The sequence below is a fragment of the Takifugu flavidus genome, chromosome 2 (genome assembly GCF_003711565.1).
Source record: "Takifugu flavidus isolate HTHZ2018 chromosome 2, ASM371156v2, whole genome shotgun sequence".
NCBI lineage: Eukaryota > Metazoa > Chordata > Actinopteri > Tetraodontiformes > Tetraodontidae > Takifugu > Takifugu flavidus.
In genome coordinates, this window is record NC_079521.1 from 9,608,999 (window position 1) to 9,631,436 (window position 22,438).

General features: G+C 44.1%; 3 protein-coding genes and 1 long non-coding RNA gene across 4 annotated transcripts; 2 read left to right on the top strand and 2 right to left on the bottom strand.

The window, feature by feature from the left end:
- Positions 1-1,286: 1,286 nt before the first annotated feature.
- On the bottom strand, positions 1,287-6,891 carry LOC130515209 (uncharacterized). Its single transcript, XM_057015358.1, has 13 exons — positions 6,602-6,891; positions 6,064-6,269; positions 5,824-5,961; positions 5,468-5,606; positions 4,733-5,393; positions 4,468-4,609; positions 4,111-4,254; positions 3,793-3,851; positions 3,165-3,349; positions 2,675-3,075; positions 2,492-2,591; positions 1,945-2,137; positions 1,287-1,868 (listed from the first exon to the last, which is right to left on the bottom strand). The coding sequence occupies exons 1-13, from the start codon at positions 6,722-6,724 to the stop codon at positions 1,726-1,728; spliced, it is 2,634 nt and encodes an 877-aa protein (XP_056871338.1). The 5' UTR covers positions 6,725-6,891; the 3' UTR covers positions 1,287-1,725.
- Positions 6,892-9,192: 2,301 nt separating this feature from the next.
- On the top strand, positions 9,193-13,960 carry LOC130514765 (uncharacterized). Its single transcript, XM_057014556.1, has 13 exons — positions 9,193-9,365; positions 9,469-9,659; positions 9,781-9,945; positions 10,333-10,474; positions 10,987-11,317; positions 11,406-11,550; positions 11,650-11,793; positions 11,878-11,936; positions 12,053-12,240; positions 12,434-12,828; positions 12,908-13,004; positions 13,085-13,259; positions 13,389-13,960. Exons 1-13 carry the CDS (start codon positions 9,237-9,239, stop codon positions 13,526-13,528), a joined length of 2,301 nt encoding a protein of 766 aa, XP_056870536.1. The 5' UTR covers positions 9,193-9,236; the 3' UTR covers positions 13,529-13,960.
- A 572-nt stretch (positions 13,961-14,532) lies between these two features.
- LOC130514772 (uncharacterized) lies at positions 14,533-20,978 on the bottom strand. Its single transcript, XM_057014568.1, has 13 exons — positions 20,793-20,978; positions 19,490-19,692; positions 18,454-18,591; positions 18,142-18,259; positions 17,404-17,590; positions 17,185-17,326; positions 16,924-17,079; positions 16,791-16,846; positions 16,265-16,440; positions 15,777-16,177; positions 15,605-15,698; positions 15,277-15,520; positions 14,533-15,129 (listed from the first exon to the last, which is right to left on the bottom strand). The coding sequence occupies exons 1-13, from the start codon at positions 20,925-20,927 to the stop codon at positions 14,888-14,890; spliced, it is 2,292 nt and encodes a 763-aa protein (XP_056870548.1). The 5' UTR covers positions 20,928-20,978; the 3' UTR covers positions 14,533-14,887.
- Positions 20,397-20,734, top strand: LOC130514830 (uncharacterized). The gene is made up of 2 exons (XR_008947071.1): positions 20,397-20,502; positions 20,580-20,734. It is a non-coding gene; the product is annotated as an uncharacterized LOC130514830 (long non-coding RNA).
- Positions 20,979-22,438: the final 1,460 nt, after the last annotated feature.

The following is a 22,438-nucleotide window of genomic DNA, read 5'->3' on the forward strand; positions in this document are numbered from 1 at the left end:
CACCTCATCTGGCTCCTCTCAACGCGGAGGAGCAGCGGCTCTACTCCGAGCTCCTCCCGGATGGCAGAGCTTCTCACCCTATCTCTAAGGGAGAGCCCAGCCACCCTACGGAGGAAGCTCATTTCAGCCGCTTGTACCCGTGATCTTGTTCTTGTTCTGATATCTGAGGCCGGACATAAACATTACGAACAGAATCGGTGACAAAGGGCAGCCCTGGCGGAGACCAACCCTCACTGGAAACGAGTTCGACTTACTGCCAGCAATGCGGACCAAACTCTGACACCGATCGTACAGGGATCGGACAGCCCGTATCAGCGGGCCCGACACCCCGGAGCACCCCCCACAGGACCACCCGAGGGACACGGTCAAATGCCTTCTCCAAGTCAACAAAACACACGTGGACTGGTTGGGCAAACTCCCATGCACCCTCGAAGACCCCCTCCTGGGCTACCACCTTATCGTGGTGGAGGGGTTTGCGTGTCCCAATGATCCCAGGAGTTCCCTTGTCTGGGGCTTTATGCCCCTGGTAGGGCCACCCATGGCAAACAGGTCCTAGGTGAGGGACCAGACAAAGCGTAGCCCAAGACCCACTAATGATGGAAAATGACATTGGTCCTACGTTTCCCTTGCCCGGATGCGGGTCACCGGGGCCCCCTCCTGGAGCCAGGCCTTGGGGTGAGGCACACTGGCAAGCGCCTGGTAGCCGGACCTCTACCCATAGAGTCCGGCCAGGCACAGCCCGAAGAGGCAACATGGGACCCCCTTCCCGTGGGCTCACCACCTGCAGGAGGGGCCAAGGGGGTCGGGTGCATTGTGTTTTGGGTAGCAGCCGGAGGCAGGGACCTTGGCGGTCTGATCCCCGGCTGCATAAACTGGGTGAAGCTCCGTGAATCTTTACACTAGTAAAAATACACATTGTTTAAACAAATTCAGAATCAGGAGCTTTATGGTCATTGTAAAATAAATAAATGTGATGAAATTATGATCGAAACTCACAGATTGGGCTACCAATAAGAATCTGAAATAAGATCAGACCAACAATAATCAGTTGACCTTCAACTAAAACTTCACCGGCAAACTGTGGCGACTGCAGGGACACACTGTAGCGTAGGTGGGGCTGTGCCCAGAACATTCATTAACTTTACACTTTTAAATAAAACTGCAAAATTAATGAATCTATCAAATACTGAAGTATGACTGAATGAGTGCATGTCTGTGTGTGTGTGTGTGTATGTGTGTGTGTGTGTGTGTGTGTGTGCGCGTGCCAGGAGGACAAATGAAACATTGAGTCTCTTTATTTTATTTGTTTTCAAAAGCATCTTTAGAAGCACCTAAATCCATGAATCATGTAAGACATTGAAATTGACCCAAGAACCTCACACCTAATAAAACTGTGTCATTATCCAAACCCATTGTGTGTGTGTGTGTGTGTGTGTGTGTGTGTGTGTGTGTGTGTGTGTTTCATTTTCGTAAGAAGTCAGACTGGGAACACGGTTGGGAACACAGACATGTGAACGAGGGCTGCTGTAGGTATCGTCGATGTTCCCAGCCTCTGACAACAGATCCCACACACCTGTGAGGTCTAGTGCTAGTTCTGACACTTTCTTTAGAAAACAGAAACAAAAATCTAAAAGAAAAACCCTGTAGAATAAAACCCCAATCATTAAAATGTCAAATTAGCTTATTGCAGAAATAAAGAGCTGTTTAAACCGGGAGACGGCTGCTTCACTGGGCCGTGTCGCTGTCCTGCGTGGGCAGCGGCTGATATCTGAGGCCGGACATCTTGGTTTTGTACACGACCACTGCGCTGATCATAGCCAGAGCTGCGAGGACACACCCGGCGATGAAGACCAGGTTCAGGTTCAGGACTGAAGGAAAGAGAGGATCGGTCAGTAGCTGAACCCCAGTGGCGGCAGCCATCACGCCAACCTCTGCGCTTCTTACCTGGGAGCTCGCCGCTCTCTGCTGACCCCCGCAAACGGAGGGGACCCTGGGAGATGAAGTGCCTGCCGCTCTGGGACACGGCCTCTCTCTTCCAACGTGGGGCGGGCCTGTTCGAGGAGTTGAGGCATCCACGCGAGCACCTGGTGTTGGGGTCTCCAGCTTTACACATCATGACCTGACAGCTGATGTACACCTGAGAGGAGACGCAAACGCCAGTCAGACCTCTGCTCCTCGAACAGTTCCTGCTCTACAAAAGTCACCCAGTCAAACTGCCATTAATGTGCAGACTCGACCCCATACGGAGCCGTTACTGATATGTCCGGACTGTCAACTACGAGAGCACTGATGAATCACACAAATGTGGACGATCTGGAGGATTTTGCTGCAAAAGCTAAAAGCTAAAAGCAAAAGCAACCAGACAATCCATCAGTTCAAGGTGAGGAGGCCCTTCTATTGCTCATTTTAAGCTTTACTACACTTCAAACCTCTTCTGACACATAAAGTTTAACGAAAGTTCATGTAGACCTCAAAAGTCCTGAAACGTCACCTGGTCGTGCAGACCGATGAACTTAAAGGCCTCCATGCTGAACCTGAACTCTCTGGGGTGGCTGCGAGGATGAGTGATGACCGTGGGGTCAACGTTGCACCTAAAAGAGGAAGACAAAAAGAGGATGCAGAAGAGAGTTGCTCAGCTGCTCGGTGACATTAGTGACGCGTGACTGTCGTTTACCCATTTTCGATGATGGGGTAGGTTGGGACGTAGTTTGGGATGTCGTAGGGGGCGGCGCTGCACGACTCCACGAAGAGCTCGGTGTTGTTGACTGTGGTGGTGGCCTCGATCTCCATGTAGATCCGGCTCCCGATGTCATACTCCAGAGGGTATGATCTCGGATCCTCCATGATCTGGAACTGACTGTTGGTGTAGAACTCAAAGCCGTAGGTGAAGGTGCCGAAGCCTTTCTCCAGCACTGTGACGTTTTCTCTGTGGATACTAAAGGCCAGGGTCAGGTTCTGGCGTTTGGGGTACTGGCAGGAGAACTGGACTTCCAGCAGGTGTTTCCTGGTGACCACGTCCTTCATATTGTCTACTGTGGTGATTTCATTATAAAAGTACAGGTTGTTTGCGTCCTCCTGAAAAGGAAGCAGATTTATAATCAATGATCAAAGCAATGCCAACAACTCCCCCCCCCCCCCCCCCCCGCAGGTCAGCGCCGCCTCACCTTGATCTCGGTGCCGCAGGAGTTGAGAGGGACAATGCCGATGACATGCGTGCTGTTGGAGGTGAGTCTGCAGGCCGTGTTTTTGGCGTCGTTGAGCCGCAAATGATTGTTATCGAGGCGAGGAAACGTAGACTTGTCAACAGTGACTATCATCGAGGTTTCGGTGCAGACCACCGTGGTTTGGACTAGAAAAAGGCAACAAAGATTTAGAGTTGGGTAGAGTGGGGGGCAAGGTTGCTGCTGACAGTTATAAATGAATGAACTGAATTTTGAAGTGATCAAAACATGCAGATGTCCCTACAGATTCTACAGGACAAACTGCAAAAACGTGCATGTTGCAGCGTGTCTTTTTAGATTCAGCACATGTTCCCATCAGGAGCATGTTAGCACGGAGCTAACTGTGAGAATACATTTAGGTTTTAACTCATATTTGTTCTAGGACAATTTAAAGGTGCTCGGTCCTGACTTGGTCTCATATAATTGTTGTAATCTGACTACAAAAACAGTAGAAGATTGGCATTATGGAGCTTTTCTCCGCTTAGACTGAGCAGATTTAGACCATATGTGACATTCTGATGTTTGAGAGTTGAAATCAGTTACAGTCCTGGATATCTTGAATGACACTTACCTCTATCTTCCACTACTTTTACCAGAACACACCTCATTTCTGAGTGATATACATTCAACCTAGAGAGCAACAGAAAAGGTGCTTGGATTCAGGGCGATTCGGGCTGCGTCATTGTAAACATTATTGATTTATTTTGCTCAACCAGGTTCCACATTCATCAGCGGAAATTATTCCAAAGTTAACAGAGTTGGAGCAGGTATGGTAAGAGCATATTTGAAAATGGTGAAATACGGAGGCTGAAATATGATTACCTGAAATTACTTTTCCTTCACTGTGAAGGGAATGTGAAGATTAACTTCTAACATTTAAAGAACTCACCCAAGAGTGGCCTCAATGGCAAAACAGATTGGGTGAAATTCTCCTGCTTCATTTGATGTCGGTGTCCATTTGATGGCAAATGTGTCTCCTGAGATCCTTGAAGACCTGATGTTCAGGGGACCCGTCATGAGGAGGTCATTTATCCTTTAGGACAATAAAGCAGACACACATCTGTAAGTTACTGTAATAGCAACATTTTTTAACATTGCATGCTTAATTGTGTAGAGTAATGTAAATGTTAAACACAATATTTTGACACACAATCCTGAGTCCAACATCCCACCATCTTTAAAGTATATTCAAGTTTTTTTTTTAAAAATGACAAAAACAGGTACTTGTCAGATGATTTTCACTTACGTTGAATAACTAGCTTGACCTTTCACTTTGATCTGCATTTCATTGTTGACCTCTGCTTGGATAAATTCTTTGTTTGCTGGGGTTGGATTCACCAACTTTGGGAGGTAATCGCCCTCACGGCATGAGGGAGCAGGAGGATCCACTAAAAGTGAAGATTTGCATGTTATAAATGACAAATAACTTTTAAAAGTCAAGATTAGATTTAGATCTTGGACGTGTTTAATTTATTTTTCTGTGTGTCATTTTCTAAATCATAACATCTCACCAAGGAAGGAGAACTGTAGGGGCAGTTTACTGAGAGGGGCTGCGTTCATATTCATCATTGGTGTCATAGGTGGCGATGTGGTTGCTGAAGTCGTAGATGGCGATGTGGTTGCTGAAGTCGTAGATGGCGATGTGGCTGCTGAAGTTGGAGAGGTCTGTGATGTTGTTGATGACCTCTGCCACCAATTCGGGGTTGGTGAGCTTGCGGGTGCTGGCGCGGTTCTCCACCAGGACCACCAATTCGGGGTTGGTGAGCTTGTGGGTGCTGGCGTGGTTCTCCACCAGGACCACCAATTCGGGGTTGGTGAGCTTGTGGGTGCTGGCGTGGTTCTCCACCAGGACCACCAATTCGGGGTTTGTGAGCTTGTGGGTGCTGGCGTGGTCCTCCACCAGGACCACCAATATGAGGCTGCTGGGCTTGTGGGTGCTGGCGCGGTTCTCCACCAGGACGACCAATTCGGGGCTGAATGCCATACGGGTGCTGTTGTTGCTGGCCACAAATACCGCTTGTCCCTCCTCATCATCAGTGGGCTCTTGGTGATGGTGGATCTGTCACTGTACTGCAGGTTGATAGTGCGCTGTGGGAAGTCCTCCACCACCATCTCGAATGCATAAACTCTTGTATCACTCGTGGAGTAATAGTAGCTTAATGTGCACGAATTCTAGCAATATGAGCAAACAAGAGTTAATTAAGGATCGATTGTTTGTTTTAAAGTGAAAACGTGCTTTTACCAACCTCATTTAACGTAAAGCCACTTGGTCTGTTACACCCGGAACACTCTCGAGAGTTATGAGTTCCAAATCTACACCGAACTTGATCTCCGTCAGGGTCAAAGGCCATCAGATCATAACGTCGTGGACAATTTTGAGGCACCCTTTAAAAAGGCAATGACACTTATCAATGGAAAATGGATGAACAAACGACACAAAACAATTTCCTGCCAGATGAACATGATATTTTCTATCTGTAGCACATGAATTAGGTCAGTCATAATCAACTGGTTTCAGGATTTTTAATTAAGGCTCGGGTCATTTTCTAAGCAGACAGGTTTGACCAACTGCACCAGTTTGACAACATCTGCACAGATATACCGTATGAATGGCAGAATGGCGATGTCTGGAGACATGTTGGGGTTTTTTGTGTCAGATCTGACTCCCAAATCTATAGCAGTCATCAGAATCCAGGAGGAAACATAGTTGCGGGTCTGTATCCAGCAACAAGTTCCTGCACTGTTAAAGAGAACATTGAATGTTGTAGATCAACCATAAAAACTTCTAAACCCTCAGAGAAACATCATAACATGATCACAAGTTACAAAACCAAAGGGCTACCTCATGGTAAAAGGTTTATCACTCCGAAGTGCTCTTGTGGAGACAGTTTCTGTCTCGCACCATTGCCTCGTGTATCTTGGTGAGTTGGTGCTGTTATCAATCTTTCCTGTCTGTGTTGTTGTTTCACGGCCACAGTTGCCGGAATAGCATGACCAGTAGTGGGAGTTTTGACAGCCATCAAAGGTGTCCTTGGTTCGGAATTCTACCTGTTGGGAAACACACTCATCACATCAACTCTATGACGTCCTGGCTCAGCGTAGATACCTAAAGCTAACCTGTGAAAGTGCAAAAACAAAATGTTTGCACTTGCGATTGCAGAAATAGAAATACCATATTTTTTATATTTTGTAAATAAATATTTGTATGTTCGCAGGCTTCTCTGGCTTTTGTAAAAACATTTTTTCTATAATCAGAATTATGCAACCATAACAGGACGACAAAGACAAAATTGCAAAGATCGTAAAACAGCGTGAAATTCCACGTCAGAGACTGCATCTGAACCATATCCCTAAAGTTTCTCACTCTGAATCATACTCACTCTGTAGGTTCCGTCAGGGTTTTTGCCTTTATAGGTGTAGGTGGCAGTCCCACCAAAGTTATGGGACGCAGATGCCAGCGAGACCAGCAGCAGGTGAAGCAGGAGCACAGGTACAGAAGCCATGATGCTCCAAACCACGGTCACCTCTGTCCTGTGAATCCACAAACCTGCAGCTTCTTTATATACCTGCACCTGTGAGGGGAGGTGACACCTCCCTGGGTGGCATGCACACAGAGCCTCCTAACAATGAGCTGCTCTAAAACTGTTTCCATCAAACCTCACCTTTCATTGTGGGAATAAAACACATGATTGTCACTCAACGCCTACAGCTTTTAACTTGGCATCAGTGTTAATTCTGATAAGGTCATAAAACATTACATATTTTTATGTTTTTAGTTCAAACTTTTTTTGCAGTATTCCATAAATGTTGGCAATGTTCCAAACTGTGAGACATTAAATACATTTAATTTGTGAATTTCTAGTTTTACTCCCTTCACAGATAATCCTGCAAATCCCTAAGAAAGTTTAGAACAATCAGCAACAGAAATAAAAAGCAGGTTTAGAAACAGAATGGCAGAGAGTAGAACCACTTCATCTTCAGAGCAACAGAGCAGCTGCAGTACTGGTTCTGGTAAAACGAAACAAAGACAGAGTTTCCATCATGTCAATGCCAGAGAGGCCGATGCTGGAAGAAGGTCCTTAAAATATTATCCTGAAAACACTGAAGGTTTAAAAGTCAAATTGTGATGAACACCCACAGTGTTCAATTTCAGCCCGGTCGTTGTACAGCTGAGCACTGCATTTTTTTAACTTCATCAAACTTTTATTTATTGATTATAAACAGGATCAACAATTTGATCAAAAATCTTACATCTACATCAGGAAGCAAATTCCTAAAAGTAAATCTCAGAAGCACACAAATATATTTTTGTGTCTTTCACTTTATCTGCAGCCACTTTCTGTGACATCGAGTTGTTTTTTTGTTTGTGTTCTACAATCACCCGGTTTTAGACACTGTTGAGTGTCTTGCTGACAGCCGGTCCAAACAGCAGAGAAAAAAGCAAAGCTGACTGTATCTGTGTGAGTTTTGACAGCTGAGGAAGAACAAGTGAAACAGTGGTGAGATTAAATCAACGTTGGCTGTGCAGAGCCAGTCTGACAGGTGTCGGGAACACCATGCTTTTGCTTTCACTTTAATCAGACAATGGAAGAAATAACTTACAAGAGCTGTCATGAATTCCAGAGGTAATTACCAGTATACCTTCCATTGAACTGACAAAGTTAATCACTAATAAGAAAACAAAACAGAGGAACAGGTCTTCATTGCTTCATTTACCTTGTGGCTAATTAACAGGGTCATTATACAGTTACAGAGATGGAAATGTTTCTATGATGGAAGGAATCTGCTAATTTGCTCTGCAGAAACCATATCCCAAAGGTGGATGTGGAAATGTCCACTCAGAGACTGTCTGACTTGCCTGTGCAGCAGTAATAAAGAGAAGGAGGGTGCGTTTCAACCTCTATGTTTGCTTTAATTAAAAGAGCATTTAACAGCACAACACCCTACCATTAGTCACAGGAGGCTGTATGCAAAAAAATTAAGAAGTCAAAGTACATCCGTCAAATACCACCCATGGGTGCAGTGTTAGATATGTCTGATTTTATCCATAGTAATACCTAATAACCTGCATGAGCATCAAGCATCTAAGCTCAGCTGACAGTTAAGAATGCTTAGAAGCCGCCAACACTGTTACACTTACGGGAAGAGGAATTTAGGAGTTTTCGCGTAAACTTCCTGGTGCCATTGGGGTCAAATTAGTTTCTTTATACATCCTAATCTTCTCGTTCGACTGCATGTTTTAGATGGGCAGTGCAAACACCTTCCTTTATGAAACCTCCTCTTCTGGCTATTTATTGCAGTCTAAATGATTCCCTGACATGCAACGCAGCAACCAATAATGCAATCTAATTACAGTAAATCATATTGTTACTACTGCCGTTTGTCCTGGGCCGAAATCTGGGACCAAAATGTTCAGCCAGTCTCAGTATTATTCTTTCATCTAATGATCTTGTATTATTTTCTTTAACGCTTACTACTTTCAGTCAAGTAACATCCTGAGGTCTTCAGCAGACTTCAAGCTTCTGCCTGTTGTCCTCATGAGTTTGGAAATGCTGAGGCCACTTTGCATTTTGAAACACGCTTTTAATTTCACATAAATAGGTCATAATCAATGAAAACCTGCTTTTTACAAATATACAAAGGACTGAGTGTGTTTGCTGATTCAGCAGTGAGATATTCAAAGATATTTTAACAAAAGAATGATCTTGACATGATTTTGGACAACTTCAGTTATGTCCAGACGGTGGTCCAGAAAGCCCCTGCACTATTCTCAATGCGCCAGGGCAAAACTTTCCATCCAACACTGCTGACTGAAACTGCGCGTTCAAGTATGTCGCCAGGTCGCCCTGGGCATCACAGGTGCCGTCTGTAAATCAAAAACAAAATAAACTTGATTGATGTTTTTGACTCGGTTCACATATGTGGGGCTGTGCCAACAAAAGGTTTATTTATCTCCTTCATTTCCTTGTAGGACGATATTTAAGACCGCTGCAGGCCGGGACGACGACCGCCGCCATGTCGCTGCTACATCTGCTGTTTGTGGTCTCTGCTGCATCGGCCTGGTCCAGCAGATACCAGTCGTACTACAGGTTCACTGGGGGTTCACTGACCTTCATCCCAAAATATTCAGATGGAAAATATGAGGTAGGCCGATCTTTGAATGTTTCTGTAGCAGAATGACTTTCAACTTAACGTGAACGTCATGGTTTAAACAGCTTATTAAACATTTATGCACCATGACATGCAGGTGGAATTCCGTGACAAGCAAAGCACAACTTACTGTAATAAGAATGCTTACACATGTTCACTGGGTAATTGTGGAGCCCAGAAAGTGTACAGAGTCGCACACATTGCCAGTAATTCCTACAGACTCAACTGGTGCCAACAAGAAACACTGACTAAAAGAGCACTCGGAACCAACCTGCCTTTTGAGATTAGGTGAGCAGTTCCAGCATCAATAAAAGTGTAATGGTGTTTTAAAATACACACTTTGCAGCAGACAGCAATGACCAATTTTGTACCTTTCCCCTCCTCATTAATCAATTATTTCTTCAAACAGATACCCTATTTACATAAGTTCCCGCTACGGTCAGGGGTACTGGATATCAAACATCAGGAGCACAATGGCTTACTGGAGAATGATGGCACATGTGGACCTGGGAATCCGTTCTGATACTGGCGAATCGAACAGGTCTCCTGTCATTACCATGATACCAGTGCTCAGGTAATTAGCATTTAATGCTTTCTTATGGATCACATTAAAACATAGGGGACTTTCACACAGGCAGGGTTTAGGTCGACACCTCTGAGCTTTATATTGTGACACCATGACGCAGTGCTCCTGTGCGAAGAAAACAGGAAACATTTTTCAAATTTTTACAAAGAAACATGATGTTATTCACACACACCGCACGTTTTACATGGAAAGTGTGTGTGCGAAGTGTAGCATAGTAACGTGTCGCCATCGGGGACCCTTATCTCTCTGGAATCAAGTAAAACCGAAGTAGCATGTCTTTCTGTCAGTCGTCATGGAAGCACAATGCTCGTTGGGACCAGAGTGAAAACAAACCCGCGTGAATGCAGACAATATATGTTGATTCCCATGTTACAGGGTAACCAGGAACTGCCAACGGACATTCAACTTGCTCACGTTTGACCCTGATGGCGACCATGTCAGATGCAGAGTAGCGACCAACAAAGCTCGGTACGAGTGTGGGTTGTGTGGTCTGCTCGGCGGCTTCACGTTAAATCAGGTAAAAATAAAACCTTCAGCGTCACCGATGTTACACGTTCGTCCTGGACAAAAGCCCAGATTTCAAGGTTTTATCAGCGATGCGACGTCACTATTGTTGAATCAATAAACATAACAGAGCCATCTGCCCCTCCCCCACCCCCCCTTCAGCAGCTTGAAACACAACTGGTGCAGAACACCCCTTCTGCCCTGTGATTGGTTGGAACACTTTGATGTGGTTCTGGAAGTGGGTTGGATCACAGTGTTTCTCGGAGCCTCTATGGACAGTGGGTGGCCAACATTGGTTGGAGTTTTTTGTTATGCCCCCCCTCCCGTCAATTAACAATTTTCTTTTTTGCTCAGAATCGCTGATACAACCTTTGATACTCAACTTGGACTGATGAATTGTAGGCATGGAAATTGGTGACAACACCAAGAGCGTAATCTAGGTTTAATAAACCAACCTGCAGAACATGTAGAACAGAAATGAAGACAAAGATTCACATTGTATCATAAGATTTTGTCTGTCTCCAGACTTCCTGCTCCCTTACGCACACATTCCGATCTTATGGATTCCATCCCTTCGAGCTCATGGTGGAGGACTTTCCCAAAAGTCGAATCAGTCTGTCCTACTCAGATGGTTCCTACACGTACAAGCACCCTCATTCAGTGGGAAGACAGAAACGGCAAATCGTGTTAAAGAGCAACAACAGCAGCACTCTTCTGAACGTCACACATACCATCAGAAACACCACCAATCTTCCTAACGCCACCACTGCCTACAACACTACTACAGCGGCCCCCAGGATTTATCGCACGACGATCCCGCCTCTCAGCAGGCTTCCATTGCAGTTTTCTATACATGGTTTACTTTTACTCTTTTTTAATGGCTGTTTGGAAATTGCCCAGTTAAGTTCCTCAGCTCAAAGCCTTCTCCATCGTCTCATTTTCAGTGGACTCACATAGCGCACCGTCGTGCCTCGAGGGCGATTACTTTCCCATTTTCCTGGAACCAACTCCGAGGCATGGAGTGAATCTTCCTGCCTTCGTCAACCAAACCTTAAAAATCACCGTCAGAGCCAGAGCACAAAACACAAGGTAATAAAACCAGATCAGATCTAATGGGGACCCATTTCCCGGACTCAAAACCAATTCAAACTAATTGCGTTGATTAATATTCTGAAATCTTTCTTGCAGGATCGTTAACCTGATTGTCACAGGACCAACAGGGATTTTAAAGCAAAAGATCTCTGTAGAGGAATACGTCATCAAATGGACTCCAACTCAGAATGAAATAAATGGACATTTTCCTATTTGCTTTGTTTACGAAGCATTAGATGGGTGAGATTTTAATAAACCATTTGATTGGATAATATGTAATTCCCCGAAACTCTAAGGAAAAATCTATTTTCATGTACATGTCAGACGGTCCCAGGTCTATCAGTCCGACCTACGATGCGTGGTCGCTGACGTTGTACGGCATGGTTAGTTGAACACTGAAGTTCCTCATTGACACAACATAACCCTTCACATGTTGAATTATTCATGAGCCTTGATTTCCGTTCATCACAAAAAACAACACGTCTCGCACTAACTGCAGAAGCTGTTGTCACCTGTAATGAGACAACAATTAAGGTGGAGGTGGAGAAGACCTCAATTATCAGGCAGCACGAGAACAACCTGCATCTGAACAACGTTGGGGATTCATCTTGTAACCTGACCAGACTTTCCAACGCAACCCACCTGGTAGCTGTCATGGCCCTGAACGCCTGCGGAACTATGGTGGAGGTGCGGCTCATCGTCAGTTAGCGTGCAAAAGCATTAGCTTCTGTTAGCAACTATTGTTGGAACACATCTAAATACACAATATTAATATATCCAGACAGCATCCCAGACTAATCAGTAGGTGTTGGTTTGGCTAAGCTAACACTGAACTCCAGTCTGTCTGCTTTTGTAATCCTTTAAATTCTCCTGTTTTTAGGAGGACGAGGACCACGTGATCTTCATGAATGACATCACATCTGCCGATCCAAGTCTGATCATTTCCAGGCACCACGATGTCGACATCGCCTTTTCTTGTGCTTTTCCTAAGCGAACTAACCTGACGCTGGGATTCAGGCACAAAAACCCTTACGCCTTTTCTGAGCGGGGCTTCGGTGCCTTCACCTTCCAGTTTGAGTTCTACGAGAGCCATCGTTTCAGGCAATCAATTAATTCCAGCAGGTACCCCGTGGATGTGTACCTCAAACAGATGATGTTCATGCAAATCGAGTCGACCTCCTCTATTCCCAACACCGAGCTGTTCGTGGAGTCCTGCAAGGCCACGCCCTATGACAACCCTAATTCTCGCATAGCCTACACCATTATCGAGAACGGGTAAGACAGTCACAGCAGCAATACCTTCACAAGTCAAGTTCTGCTTCGAAACTGTTCCCCACTCGTGCTACCACCTCAGGTGTGTGAAAGACAACACGGTCCAAATCTACCAGAGCTCCAGGTCTCAGTTCAGATTTGGAATGGAGGCGTTTGAGTTTATCGGTGCTTATCAGGAGGTACATTGTCCTTTTTACTGCATTAACGGTAAAACTGACCTCAACCATGACCTTTGAAGGTGACCTGTGTGGGTCTGCAGGTCTACATCACGTGCTCAGTCATCCTGTGTATGGCCAACACTACTGGAACCAGGTGTTCTCAGGGATGCATCAGCAAAGGGAACAGCCGTGGACGAAGAGAGGCTGTGGATCAGACTTCAAGACACTCCATTTCCCAGGGTCCTTTAAACTTGGTTGTACCTTCTGACAACAAAGGTTATGTAGCAGATCCTCGTTTTTCATTGACAGAGATCAGAAAAGTGTTGATGTTGGTTGATTGGTTCTGCAGAGCTGATACTCAGTGTGAGGCTCCAGGGTGACAGATGGTTATGAATATATCTGCAGGTTCTGGTCTGAGCCCGACTCTGGGTCTGAACATCGTCTTCATTGTTGGCTGCGTTCTGCTGTGTGCCGTGGTGATCTATCGTTCCAGGAGATCCAAAACTGCAAAATACAAATTGCTGTCAACCTCTGAGGTCAACTGAAAATGGAGAGGTTTTCACATCCCAAACTCTGAGCTATAGAGGTTAGAGCTCCAACATGTTTATGGTGTGGGTGGAGGTTTAGTTTCCTTCTTGTTTGATTTAAAAAGTGTTGTCTCTTGTCGTCCTTGACCTTAACATGCAGCGACACTCAATATTGACTCTCTACACCTTTTTACTTCTTTAAAGGGGGCGGGGCTAAAGGAAATAACATTATATAACAAATGTGAGCATGAAAGCAACAGAAAAACATAAAAAGATGGTAAAAAATAAACAAGTTTTATCAGATTCTCAAAGGTTTGATGTCATTTTGCACACAGGTGCAAAGAATCAGGGAATGAGCAAACCAAACTAAGAGAACAACGATCAGTTATGTAATCACAATCTCTGGGTGCATTGTCGCTACATTTGAATAAAGAAATAAGAACACCTGAATGAATGTGTGACTTCTTTTCTTGAGTGCTTTATCCCAGGGAGGATACTAGAGCCTATATCAGCTACATACGGATGAAGGCAGGTCACATCCCCAGTCGAGTCGCCAGCTCATTGCATGTGAGCATTTGGGTTAAGGGTACCTTGGCTGTGCTCTGAAGGTGAACTGGCACCTCCCCCTAGTACTAGAACACCTTCCATTCTTTAATATCACATTCTTTACATGAATCATATGCCTTTATTTCATATGATCAATGTAATCATGAAACCAAATCATATAGATCAAAAATAACATTATTACTATTATTGTTAGTATTAGTAGTAGTAGTAGTAGTAGTAGTAGTAGTAGTATTAGTATTATTATTTCGCATGGCTTATTTCATGATAGCTTGTCCCTTATAATACCTACCTCAACAAAAAAATAATTTTAAATTAAAAATGTCTTTATTCGACACCTTGTGTTATCAACATTGCTGCAACAATAAAAGGGTGCAACAAACAGTTGCAATGAATAAAAACACTTTTAATTGATACAATATGACAGCCTCATAGAAGTTCAGCACACAAGATGTCGCTTGGTTTTTAAAACTCATTTAATATTGATAGACCACGAGTGCAACAGCAACGCAGAGCTTAAACAGAATAGGATTGAAAAATAGAACTAAATCTCTCATTACAGTTAAGAGAAAACACTGAGATGCAGGATAAAAGCATTAAATCAATAATCAATAACATGCAATGACTGATTGATTTACACATTTTAGTAACTCAGGAATTTTGGTCTTGGAATATCCATAATCTTTGCAATAATGAGATTCTATATGGTAATATGACATAAATGACAGTTTAAATGGGAATAAATCCACCAGACAGAGAGTTTGTGTTTGTAAAAAAGTGTCTAATTGTGGCAGTTTTTATTCTGTATGAACATTATGTGAACAGTGATGAGCGAACATCTGATTTGATTGAAGCTGGAGCTAGAAGCAACCTCTGATCTTCTGCCTTTTTCTTCATGGTGAAGTAAACAACCACGGCGACCGTCAACAGCAGGGACGCGAGGAACAGCGATGCAAAGACAGCGGTGCTGATCTTTGAGCTGAGAGCCTGCCGGATGTTCCAGCTGCCTTCAGGAACACGCTGGACTGAGCCCGACTCTGGTGCTGAAGGAACCTCTGAAGAGGAAAACAGAATGTTGCTGTATATTTCCTGCTGACAGACAGACAGACAGGCAGGCAGGCAGACGGACAGACGGACAGACAGACAGACAGACAGACAGACAGACAGACAGACAGACAGACAGACAGACAGACATGATGAACCTTCAAAGACAGGCGTGTTGTTTTGTCTCCCTGGCGTATACGCATTGCCGCTGCTGTCATCCACGCTCGCCACAGAAAACTCCTCCTCCACAAACTGCAGAGGACCCTGGACGATGGAGTGTCTCTCGGTCTCCAGGCTCAACCCTCGCCGGCGACGTCGGGTCGGACTCTTCATGCAGCCCTGAGCACATCTGGAAAAGATGCTGTCGGAGTCACACAGGATGATGTAGCAGGTGATGTAGACCTGTGCGGGGGGTGGGGTTGAGGGGGGTTAGAAAGACCTGAGTCAAAGTTAATGATCAGCTTGAGACCTTGTGAGTTTTGTTACCTGGTCGTAATCTGTAAATTTGAAGGACTGCAATTCAAAGTTGAATGTCGTTTGTTTGGAAGGGTAGATTTTAACCGTCTCGTCCATTATACACCTGAAACAACAATCAAGTTTAAACATAATTAAGGACCTAAATTGCAAGATGAAAAATGGGGAGCTGAGCAGGACTCACCCGTCTTTGATCAGGTCGTAGTAGATGGGGTTGTCGGAGTTGTCATCAGGAGTACCTTTACATGATTCCACAAATAGTTTCACATTTGGGAGATCGGATTTTGCTTGAATCCCCATATAAATAGTCTGTAACAGCTTGACTGACACTGGATAAGCTCTAGCCTGCATCTTCTCTGTAAAGCTGCTGTCAGGATAAATGTCAAAGCTGTAGCCAAATGTGCCAAAGTTGGTCTCGGTGAAGATGAAGTCAGAGTCGTGCATGTTGAAGCCACTGGAAATGCTCAGGAGTTTGGGAAACCTGCAAGAGAAGTCAATGTTGACCGTCCTGCGCCGCACTATAGTCTCGTTGGGCAGCTGAAAGGACGTGATGCTGTTGGCGAAAACGATGTAGTCACCATCTTCCTGTTTGGAGCAAAACACAAAAAAAGACCCAGTTGTCTCCATCGCTGCCACTGTCACGATCACTGGCAAACAGATGAGAATGCAAACCTCGACTCTGGTTCCGCAGGTGGTGAAGGACATGGCACCAATGATGTGGGTGAGGTTGGAGGTCAGGGAGCATGTTGGGTCTTTGAGCCTCAGGTAGTTCATGTCCAGGTCTGGCATAGACGCCTTCTCCAGTGTCACCGTGATCCTGTCTGGTAAGCACTGAACGGTGGCCACCCCTGTCATTCAAACTTATTTACATCTTTGGAGCTTTGGATTCCACCACATTTGTCCCCAAACAGACTTTTAAGCTTTCACAAAAACATCAAATCTCCTCCAACTGAAATCATTTGTCAGTGATCCAAATATCACCAAATCACACATAAATCAATATTTTTGGTCATGTTTGCATTGATCGGGTAACCATTTACAGGCATGAGTGCAAACTCTGGTAACTTAATTTGTTAGCCGTTGAGGAGTTGGTCCTTTAGGTCAGTGATCACACCTGTCTGACCACACATTTCCACTCTGATGCATGAGAATATTACACTCGTTTCTCAGGCACACGGGGTAAAGATGGTTGACTGACCTTGACGGTGCGTGGACCGGGTCACCATGACAACGACACACCTCATTTCGGACTGGCTGAATGACAAAAGTCAGATTTCAGAGGGACGTCTGAAGCATGAGAAACCTCACCAGAGCCGTACGCAGGTTCTCACGTCTGGTTTGTCTCTGCCGTGAAGCATACGGGGGCCGATCTGTGGGCGTCCCGCTCCTGCGGGATCCAGTTGAGGGTCAATTGGGCTTTTCCATTTTGCCCCTCTGTGAAGGTTTTGTTCATATTCGCTGGGCCGCTCACCTGGAAGCTACTAATCCTTCAGGACAGAGCAGAGGACAAACAACCGTTGACCAACAAAGGTGTGACGGCCATGATCTTCATTTTTGTGCATCCAGCAGCTGTGAACTTCAGCCACACGTACCTGGCATGGTAAGCCTGAGCTGCAGCGGTGAGCTGGAAGTTCTGACCCACGGTAGCATAAAGAACGCTGCTTTGAGAAGGAGTCGGAAACAGGAACACAGGCATTGACCGACCAGCCTCACAGTTTAGAAGTGGAGGAAGGACTGACACACAAAAGCACAATAAGCAGAGATGGCAAAATTATATTTGAGTCTAATTTACTCTCGTTTAGATTTCTCACCCTCCACTGAGAACTGCAGCTTCACTCGGCAGAGTGGCTCTGAGCTCATATTGAGCGCAGTCCGCTGTTCTGTCGTTCCATCAGCGTGAGATAACGTGATGTTTTTGGAGGGGAAATCCTCCAGCATTAGCTCAAACACATGGACGCCGGTCTCGACCTGTCCTGTCCTCGTTAGTGTGCATCCAGCCTTTAAGACAAGCACAACAAATGTTCTCAAAGAAGAATTTTGAAGGTATCTCTGAAAATGTAAAACAGCTACATGTCAGGAGAAAGATTGTCTAGTTAGCCTTGTTAGCAGCAAAGCTAACAGCAAGCTGCTTCAGTTTAGCTGAATCCAAACGTTGAGCATCTTAAACTCCCAGACGACACAACTGGAAACCAGTCCAATATTTTCCTACTGTTCATGATTTAGGAAGGTTTTGTAGGTCGTTTTAAGTAATCTTTTATCTGAATTCAAAATACAATAAATGTTTTAACCTATTTGAAAATGTTACCTAACAAACTTGGCTTTGCATTAGTGTGCTTTTTAAAAAACAAACATCACCCACCATAGCTTCTTCCTGAAAGGAATTTAGCACAGATATTCCATTTTTACAGTCCCCTAGATGTGGAAGTATGAATTTTTAAAAGCTGTCCTTGAATTAAAAAAATAAAAATAAAAAAACTCAACACAATCTTCGAGTCAAGGTGAGAAACTCGATTTTCACACTCAAAAAGTGAAGTTGGTGTTAAGCTAACCTCATCCAGAGAGACGTTGACTGGGACGGTGGCATTTGGGGCAAAGCTACATTTCACGTGATCTCCATCTGGGTCGTGAGCTAGAAGAGGAATTCTTGAGAAACAGTCCTGAGGAACCCTAAAGGAAAAGACCATTGGACACTGAGAGACAGTTTTTTGAATTTCAACGTCCAATCAACACCCCTGGTGGACGAATGCAGTAGCAAATAAACCCCTCCCCGTTAAATTGTTTTTACATTGTTTTCTCACCGTCGGTGTTTAATATCAGTCATAATGAAAGGGAATGACAGTGTGATGCTTTAACTCTCCTACCGTAAAGCAGCCACTGTTGCTGTCACGGGACAGTGGTTGTAGCCTAACTTGTCTGATCGAGTTCCCAGGTTCAGCTCCGCTTCTGACGTCCAAGTTGTTTTTCCTTCCCTATTCGGTAACCAGCAGCAGCCGGAGCTTCTGAAACCACAGAGATGTTCCACCGGTGAAACTTGACAAAATTGGAATTCTATTTCTAATTCTATTTCCTGCAATTCCTCATTCATATCTTTTTTGACTGACTTTCCCAGAAGTGAAATACTGGATTTCTGATCTGGCAAAAACCCCAAAATACTACTGAACAGCAACTCCTATTGTTCTAATCTGACTGAGCCAGTGCGTTGCAGTTCTCTTATCTTATTCTTTATCACACAGCAGAAGTTCAATAAACCTGGTTATTCTCATTTATTTTGCCCTTTTACTGCTGCACACGGGTCACAACATGGCGTGAAGCAGCAGAAAGTCGCCAAAGTTAAATTAAGAAAGTTAAAATGGAAAAAAGACAAACTAATGTTTTGAAAATAACAGATTTGAGCCTCTATGTAGATACATTTTCTCATCACCACCTTTTTCGAAAGTACATCATAATGTCAATAATCTGATTAATTCCAGGAATGCAGTTTTCATGAATGTTTGAATACACAGGTGATTCACACTGATCAGAGCCAGGTGAGGGTTGTGTGAAGTTCTCGCACGGCAGCACTGCCCATCGGAGGAATGCTGTTATTTGCCAGTCGTGTCTCAGGACTGCAACCTGCCAAAACTCAGTAATTTACCTGATCTTTGTACGTACTTCATGTCAATTAAAACTCTTCAGACATCATGCTGTTTTATTTTGTATTATTTTGAAGACCGTAAAATTGGAACCCGATAAATGTTCAAGCCCCAAACCATTTCCTCCCTTATATGATAATATGGGACATTAATGAGAGAAAGGCTCTGAGCTGATCTTCTGTTGTTGAGCCCATCCCAGGAGAATGTAAATTAATTCTTTTTTTAAATGGAAAGAAAGAATAAAGAATATGTGGGCGGGTCTTACCTCAGCCTAAACAAGGACTTTGTTGTCTGAATGGTTGCCATGGTGAAGCTCTCTGACTGACACCACTTTCCCTGACCTGTATCGTCCTGGTCTGTGTGTGCGACGCCGGACCCATTGAGGCTGGTACAAACTCCATCATCACACCTGAATTCTGTCTGATTCTGACAGACGTTCCTGCCGTTCTGCCTGTGATGGAAGCTTAACTGGGAGGGAAGTAAACCAACAGTTACACAGGGAGAAACCAGCAGCGAACTATCTTTTTATTCATGACAAGACCAACATACATCTACCCTCGCTGTCCCAGTATAACTAGTTCATTTATCCTCTCCTTCCCAATGTATCCATTCCATTTACCCACTCTGTCCCAGTATGACCAGTCCATTTATCCTCTTTGTCCCAGTATAACTAGTTCATTTACTCTCTCCTTCCCAATTTATCCATTGCATTTACCCACTCTGTCCCAGTATGACCCCCTTCCCAATTTATCCATTGCATTTACCCACTCTGTCCCAGTATGACCAGTTCATTTACCCACTCTGTCCCAGTTTGACCAGTTCATTTACCCACTCTGTCCCAGTTTGACCAGTGTCTCTGTCCCATCTCTCCCAATAACCCCAATGCCTCTGTAGCACCTGCACCAGTATAACCATGAGGTTATGTGACAGCAGCATTTGTTTGTCTGTGTCTGTTTGTTATCATTAATGATTAATTAAATTAATTAATATATCTTTAGTCATGTGTTCACTCATAACTGGCATCATTTCGGGATACCTGTGTGTGTGTGTGTGTGTGTGTGTGTGTGTGTGTGTGTGTGTGTGTGTGTGTGTGTGTGTGTGTGTGTGTGTGTGTGTGTCACACCCATGGGACTGTCTGGTTCATCCCCGATTATTACCAATTGTAAACCCATGTTTGATCAGTTCTCTACCAGTTTGTCCAGCATTTGCCTTGCACCACAGATCCAAGCGTACCAGCAGTTAAAGCTCCATTCTATTTCCAGATTTGTGGAAGCAGACGTAAGTAGAGCTGAGTTAGTTTAGTTAAGATCAGTTAAGTTCCTGTTTAAGATTTTCCTTCTCATTTATACCTGCAGAGACATAAGCCCGGGGTCCTGCATGGTGAGTGCTAACCATAAAAACCTGTGTTGGCAATATACCGCTAACTGCTGTGCTGTGCAGGAGCCAATGAAAGTGAGAAATTGACACTTGTTCAAGGAAAAAGAATGACATTAAAGTTAAACTAATTGTTTGTTTATTGGTTTGATTATTTTGAGTAGATTATGAAACAGAAAAATAGCTCTTCCTACCATAAATGTTCCATCTTTATTCCTTTTTTGAGCCATGAAATTGACGCTGTTTCCATAAAAGTTGGCATCTGAGGTCACGCAAAGAGTGCCCAGCTGCAGGAGCAACAGCAGCAGAACTGCTCCTGCCTCCATCATGTTTCCGAGAATCTGTACAAACAAAAGTTTTCTGGCTCCCAGCTTAACAACAGGTCTGAGAATAAGGAAGGGAGCTCAGCCACAGTTCACCCAACAGGAAGAACCTGATTTGCATCAATTTATGTTCATTTTGGATAGCAGCTGCATTTCTTTGAGGTGTGTCATCAGTCACTGAGGAAATCCACTGCAAGGACATTTTTAGAATTGATGTAATAATTGATTAATTGATAAATGCATTTTCTTCACTGCTGATATGTTGCCTGGACAGTATATTTGTACCCTGAGCTCCAATTTAGGATTGGAAACTCAAATGCTAATGCTAATGCATGAAAATCTACTGCTAATATCAAACATGACACAATAGCTCGCATTAAAACATAGCAGATTGTCCTAAACAAATAGTAGAACTTGTGTCTGTGACCTTATTTATTTCAGTCATGACCAAGCCCTCACAACCACATGTGAGGGTAGGAAACAAGAGTGACTTCTGGCTCAGCTCCCTCTCACAACAAAGGTGCGACTGCAAAATCACACCTGCTGCTCTGGTTCTCCAGTCTCTAGGTTGCTCTAGGTGCTTCATTCCCTCACTCGTACACAAGAGATACCTAAACTCCTTCACTTGAAGCAAGGACTCATGACCCGCCTGGAGTAGGCAGTTCATCGGATTCCTACTGATGACCATTGCTTTAGATTTAGAGGTGCCAGTCCTAATTCCTGCTGCCTCACACTCAGCAGTGTCCGACCTAGCGAGTGCTGTAGGGTTGATGGTGCCATCAGGACCACATCATCTGGAAACAGTAGCGGCAAGATCTTCAGGTGCCTGAACTCTAACCTCTCCTCACCACGACTGCACCCCAAAATCCTGTCCGTGAACACCACAAACACAATTGGAGACTCGGCACAGCCCCGGCGGAGGCCAACACCCACTGGGCACAAGTCAGAATTAGTAGGTAGGTAGGTAGGTAGGTAGGTAGGTAGGTAGGTAGGTAGGTAGGTAGGTAGATAGGTAGATAGGTAGGTAGGTAGGTAGATAGATAGATAGATAGATAGATGATAGATAGATAGATAGATAGATAGATAGATAGATAGATAGATAGATAGATAGATAGATAGATAGATAGATAGATAGATAGATAGATAGATAGATAGATATAGATAGATAGATAGATAGATAGATAGATAGTAGATAGATAGATAGATAGATAGATAGATAGATAGATAGATAGATAGATAGATAGATAGATAGATAGATAGACAGATAGATGTTGCTAAAGCTTAGTCTTCATTGGCCCACAGCCCGGACCCCCTGTGTGTACTGCCATGATTTTAGCTTATGATCCATCATATATTCACCCAATATAATCAAATGTCATCACTATATCTGTGTTCTATGTAAGCATACGTGGGTGTGTTTTCAAGTGCAGCAGTCTCAGAACGCTCTCACTACTTAATCATGCTGAAAGTGCCGTTCGCCATGCTGAAGTTTTAACAGCGTGAGTAGGATATAGGAA